This window comes from Lactuca saligna, chromosome 2 (assembly GCF_052625555.1).
Source record: "Lactuca saligna cultivar CGN05327 chromosome 2, ASM5262555v1, whole genome shotgun sequence".
Classification (NCBI taxonomy): Eukaryota; Viridiplantae; Streptophyta; class Magnoliopsida; order Asterales; family Asteraceae; genus Lactuca; species Lactuca saligna.
Genome location: NC_136418.1, coordinates 144,865,212 through 144,872,129, shown reverse-complemented (window position 1 = coordinate 144,872,129; position 6,918 = coordinate 144,865,212). Strand labels below are relative to the sequence as shown.

The 6,918-nt window shown below is 29.7% G+C and overlaps 1 protein-coding gene across 1 annotated transcript; it reads right to left on the bottom strand.

Moving 5' to 3' along the window:
* Positions 1-861: 861 nt before the first annotated feature.
* On the bottom strand, positions 862-1,539 carry LOC145030211 (uncharacterized). Its single transcript, XM_078978614.1, has 2 exons — positions 1,256-1,539; positions 862-1,147 (listed from the first exon to the last, which is right to left on the bottom strand). The coding sequence occupies exons 1-2, from the start codon at positions 1,537-1,539 to the stop codon at positions 862-864; spliced, it is 570 nt and encodes a 189-aa protein (XP_078834740.1).
* Between the last annotated feature and the right edge of the window lie 5,379 nt (positions 1,540-6,918).

Sequence of the window (6,918 nt, the reverse complement as noted above, 5' to 3'; positions counted from 1 at the left end):
AGGAAATCACAAATAGCATTACCCATCTATGATTATTTATGATTAGTGAAGTGATTTGTATACAATAATTTTTTTTAATACACAGTAATTTATATTTTATATAGTTATACAATACAATATTTTAAAACATAAATTATTATAAATTAAAAAAAAATTGTTATGTATAAATCAGCTTTTTATGATTATATAAGCCTCTATTACATAAGTTATTTATTTAGCAGTTTGTACAAATAGATATGCCGTAATTATGTGATTTTTTCTCATCTTATGCTTTAGGCTTAACCTTATGCTTGAAAAGCTTGTATCCTATGCTTCCGATGTCGTTAGTTGAAATTGCACATGTCTTGACTCCGTAGGCGAATACGTTGCAATATTGTGTTATTTATCTTCGACAACCATGTTATGCATTATGATACATGCATAAATGATATATCGTAGAGTATCTAACTCATAAGGTCTCGCCGCATGTTCAACTATGTGCCATTTCGATTTCGAAACCCCAAAAGCACGTTCAACGTCCTTATGTGCTCCTTCTTGTTTGTCTCTTGGATCTATTGGGTGTCGAAACGCCTTCACAAACGTGGAATATTGTGGATATATTCCGTCTGTAAGGTAATACCCAAATTTATATTCATTTCCATTCACTGTAAAAGGAGCATCCGGAGCTTTTCCTGTCAAAATGTCGTCAAATATTGGTGATTGATCGAGAACGTTGACGTCGTTGTTAGAACCCGCAATCCCGAAAAAAACATGTCAAATCCATAAATCTTGTGAAGCAACATCCTCTAATACCAACGAAGACGCTCCATGATGACCGCTCGAATACTAGCATTTCCACGCCACGGGGCAATTTCTCCATTTTCAGTGTCTGCAGTCAATGCTCCCACGCATACCCGGAAAACCATGTCTTTCTTCATGCGCCACATATAGTTGTTGCATATCATGCAACGAAGGTTTGCGCAAGTATTGGTCACCAAAGGTTTCGACAACACCTCTTGCCAATAAATACAAACTTTCTCGTGCAGTCCTCTCAGTCATTCTCATATAATCGTCAATAGAATCGGACGACTCCCCCATTGCCATAAGTTTAATTGCAGCTACACATTTTTGCAACCCTGTGAAGCCTCGTTTGCCTTTAGCATCATATCTCATTTGGAAAAATTCATACTTAATTAAATATTAAACATGTAAAAATTGTATTTATTTTATCTAAAAGTAACATTTTGTAAATTATAAAAGTTGAATCAAACAATACCTTGCTTCCATAGTGTTGACTATCCTTTCAAAGACATTTTTTCGCAAACGAAATCTTCTTTTGAAATCGCTTGGCTGGTAGACACAATTTTCCGCAAAGTAATCGTTAACTAGCCGCTGATGCCCTTCCTCACGATCTATATTTAACGTCGCACATCGCGTGAGTAGTGGAGCTGGATCTGGCTGTAGTAGGCTGTCTGTGTAATACTGATACATCATACGCACGAACAAATTGTCTTCGTCGTTATCCTCATTGTATGGATGGGCCGGATCAAATTCATTCATAGTTGGTTGATTTTTGTGTTTGTGTTTTGAGTGGTATAGAAATAGAGATAGATATAGATATAGAGAAATATGTGTAGTAAAAAGAATGAGGTATATATATAAAATGAAAATGTAATTAGTAATTTTTTTTATTAAAGTTACCGTTTTAAACGGTTTGAATTTGCAAACGGTTGACTTTTTACGCGTTACGAGATGTTTCCCCCGTTCAAGCGTCGTTATGGTGCTGCCACATCGGATAACGCCATACGGGCATTGCCCACACCCGCCCCTCTAATAGTTCAAACTTTTCCCTTGAGTAGTTTCTGTTTTGTGCCTTTTTAATGTATGCCTGTGGTTAAATTTAAAAAATAATATATATATATATATATATATATATATATATATATAGAGAGAGAGAGAGAGAGAGAGAGATTCAAATGTTTCTGTTATATATTATATGCATATAAGATTGCTTTTCGATCAATCATTTTAATTATTTTAAAAAAGTAATTAATATATATTAAATGCTGAAAATTTAATTAATACTCATTATATCTTCAACATTTAATATGTATTAATTACTTTTTTAAAATAACTAAAATAATTGGTACAAAATTAATTGTATATGCACATAATAGATAATTAGAACACTATAAATTAACTTAAATACAACTAACGTGAGTCAAACAAAAATGATTTTAGGTCTACTAAATACTTTTTTAAACACTTAATTCAAACTTCCATTAATCTACCTCTAAATTATATTTTTTGTTTCATATGATACTTGAACCTCAACCAATAAATTGAGAAGAGTTTTCCGTTAAACAATTAGTTAAACATGGCCACATAGTGTTGAGGTAAAATCGGAATGTGTTACTTAGAAAATAAAAATTTATAAATTTATAGGATTTAGAATGTGAGTGTGATAGCTTCTTTTTTTTTTTTTTTTTTTTTTTTTTTTTTTTTTTTTTTGACAACTTTACAAAATCAAATCAATTCCGAGTTTAGATTTTTGGCAACCATGTATTATATCGAAATTCTAGTTACAAAAAGAGGATGTAAAAAAAAAAATCGACTTTCGACTTGAAACTGGGGTTATTTGAAATAAAGATCAATGAAGTAAATTGAATAATAAAAACGATGACAATATATTTAACTTTAGATCTTGTATCTTCAAGTGTTTTTCTAGTCAATTGAGTAAATTAGAAGTCTACTTTAAACAAACAAACAATACCCTATGTCTATTAATTATTTTAAACATATCAACATCTCAAACAGTACATAAGATCTTCACCAAACATGGTTTTCCGCATAATCTGTTATGTATATAAAAACTCAAATATAAAATTCATATCACTCAAATTAAAATAATACTATTTGAATAATTTATTGCAAGCCATAACAAGATATTCTTTGAAGGAAGGAATAAACGTCGATAGAGAGCGCCCCATGCATTTTATGGTGCCCTTTGAGAGCACCAAACGACCATTATGGATTTTCATATTTACCCTTGTCTTTAAATAAATATAAAAATATATATATATATATATATATATATATATATATATATATATATATATATATATATATATATATATATATATATATATATATATATATATATATATATATATATATATATATATATATATATATCATTAATAAAATGCCACATCACCCGAACCCAAATTTACAACTTGCCGTTCTTTTGCTGATAAGTCTGACTTCGTGTTATCTACTAGGATAAATATTCATAACATGGCGTTCAACTACACTTATCCGTAGTGATCGGCGTCTTTTGTTGTAAAATTTGTTATTAAGATTACTTCTTTTACACACATATAATCTTTGGACAGAAAATTTGATACATATTGTTGTTATGTTAACAAATTATATCAAAAAGTTAGTTTCTTTGTAATAAATTACAGTATAATGTTATATTTATATAGTAGATTAGTATATATAACTAAAAGAACGATTTTCAATGAATCTTTCCGCAAACATGTACTGGGGGAGAAAGAAGCATGAATTGATCCAAATGGAAAATTGCAAGAAATCATATAAAAAAACAAAGATAGTAAACATGAAAAATAAATTATTATCCACGTTGAAGGATAATCTAATTTATTAAGAAAACCATTGACTAAAGACTTCATACATGATTACAAAACTTTGCAATGTCTGTTTTCGACAAGCATAGGACGTATCGAGAATGCAAAATACTTATATCTTATAGCATTTTATCTAATTATAATTTAATTGAAAGTTGTTTGATAAGATTAAATTTTTAAGGGGTTTGGGATGTTACAGAGTTTTTGAATTTTTAAGATTTAAAATTTTAAGAAGTTGGAGAGGACGATGGAAAATGAAATCAATCGTGTTAAAAAAAAAAAAAAAAAAAAAAAAAAAAAAAAAAAAAAAATTGAAAAACACATGCTAAAAAATTAGAGTAATTTCGAAACACATTCATCTATTTTTTATTTTAATATAACTCATTCTCTTAATTAAAAGACGGGTGAACAATTAAAAGACAACAAATAAGAGGCTAACAAATGTTCTAAATCTAAAAACTTAATAGCTTTAACTTTCCTTTTAATTGAAAAATAAAAAAAAGCTATCAAACAATCTAAGTAAATGTATTGTTGATGGATTCAAAAGTTGAGACCAACAAAGTTTTTGTGTATATAACATTTAGTTATTTTTACCCAAAGAGAGAAAGAATTCTCTCGGTCACACTTGATTCAATTAAAATTCTTAATCAAATTTAGCTAAAATTTTTATGTATTCAAAACTCAAAGATAAATATATACGTGTTTTTTAGTCTTCTCTTAGAAAAAAATAGAACTCTTAAAACTCATGTTTTTATATAGGGATTTTCTAATATGTGCTCTAACGGCACATAGAAGAAGTATTAATTAATGGCAAATATTACTATAATTAAATATAAAATGCATTAATTATAAGGAATATAATCTTAATTAAATGTGAGATTCATTAATAATCTCCATAATAAATGTATTTTGAATTTAATTATGGTAATATTTTTCATAATTAATACTTCTTATATGTACCCTTAGGGCACATATTAGAAAATCTCTTTATATAAATGTTATACAAATATAAATTACGATGGGTTTGTTTAAGGCCGATAGATATGCTTATCTTTCACTTTATATTTTTAAGGCCATAAGATATGCTTATCTTTCACTTTTTATTTGACCAATTTTTTTACTTTTTTAAATATATTTTATAAGAATATTATGCTTATTTTTGTAGAAAATTAAAAACCATATTTTTTAATATATTTTGCTATATATAAAACTTATTAAATATTTTAAAAAAATAAAAAAGGAAGAAAATATCATTTTATAGCCTTAATCAATTGAAAGAAGAAAAAGACTACGGGAAGACAACCACACCCCCATTCTTTTACCACAAACCACACCGAAGATATGATGTTCCTGAGTGCAGTACAACAAACCGAAATATACTATAATATATCAGTCTAATGAGTATGTATGTATGTTGAACATCCATCAAAAGACCTATTAATTCATAGGATAAAATTACATCAATCGTCTCTCGTGCACATGACAAAAAACGTGTCTAATCCCTATTTTCAAAATTAAACTTGGACCGTCCCTCATTTGGTTAAAAGTTGCACGCTTTATCCATCGTTAGTTTCCATCGTTAGTTTTAATCTGCACGCTTCATCCCTTTTGCGACATTAAATGACTATTATGCCCTTTTATCTTATTTTTAATATAATTATAATTGATTTTGTATTTAAAAGAAATAAAAAAAAGTAATTTCAATCCCTCGTTAATTATAATTGATTTTTAATTTACTCTTATTTCTTTTTTCTCTATCAGCTCCGTCACGTTCCACTACTTCTTTTACCTTCAAGATACCAAGAATCCTAAGAAAATCATCCTTCATCAAATTCTTCTCTAAATCATTACAGTACATCAACCTAATCGACTATATGTAAACCTTGATATCATCACAATCAACAATAAAAAAAATGAACTGATTAACATTATCAGTTAAACCTTTTAATTGTTGCCCTTGTAGAAACCAATTTCCGGCGATAATCAGATAGTTTATTTGTGGAAAAACATCTATGAACCACTAAGATCTGTCGATGAACGTGCATAGAATCAGGTTTGTTAGCCATCATTTCGAAAATGGTGGTGCTGGATTAGGGTTTATCAATGGTTCACTAGAGCTCAAATCTGGAGACGGAGGTGGTAGTTCGTCAAAGCTCACAGATCTGAAAGTGTGACGTGCACAGTTTATCTCAGAGGTGATTTGTTTTGAACCTTCACCGTCTCAGGAACATCTTCGTCTCTCCGGATCCCATCTTTGTCTCTCTGGATCCCTGCCGTTTGAGTTTCGAACAAATGCCGCCTAGGTTTTCAAACATAGCTTAGGGTTTTAGATCGAGCTTCATTGTTTGTTTGGTGTTGATTACAAGTTTATTTTGGTTTTGTTAGGTGGTGGTGAATGGTGGTCGAATGGTGGTTGTTTAAGAGGTATTGTCGGTTATAGGTGACGGTACCTTAGTTTTGAGGGGATAATGAAGAGTGAGAAAGGTAAGAGAGAGAGAGAGAGAGAGAGATGGAGAGAACTGATGGTTTTCGGTGGTAGTCGATGGTGGATGGCGGTTTCCGGTGACGGTGAACGGTGGTTTCTAGTGACGGTGGATGGTGGTTCCCAATGGTGATGAATAGTGGTTACTAGGAGGTTCTTAAAAGAGGAATAGAGAAGAGAAAGAGTTGTGAGAGTATTTATTTATTGTTTGTAATAAACAAATTAATAAATAACATATAAATAGAAAATAAATCAAAAAATAAATAAATTAGGGTAAAGTGGTCTTTTTATGTACGGAGGGACTAAGCGTGCAAGAAAAAACAATCTGTATGACGATCTTAAAAATAAGAACTAAACATGTTTTCTGTGCATGAAAGACGATTGATGTAATTAAAGAGTGCAACGTTTTTTTTTTTTTTTTTTTTTTTCAAAAGAAATTATTCTACGTTATGCCACTAGGCCACCATAGGTTATATATCTAACATTAAGATCTCCTAAAAAGACATATTTCAGTTGAGATATATTCCAGACAAATAAAAAGTAGCTATTTGATTTCCTTGGGGCGAACTTACATTTTTAGTCCCTCTAATGTGCTGGGAATTAGGAATTTCGATACTGCAAGAAATTTGAAAGCTTGGCATCCTCATAATGGACATACTTTGATTTCAGCATATATCTTAATTTAAAATTTGATAATTTTATCCTTAAATGCATTATTGATATTTATTATTTTGGAATTAAATGATTTATCTATCACCCAACACTATCAAATTTAGTCATGATACCATTCAACTCAAATGTGTGTAA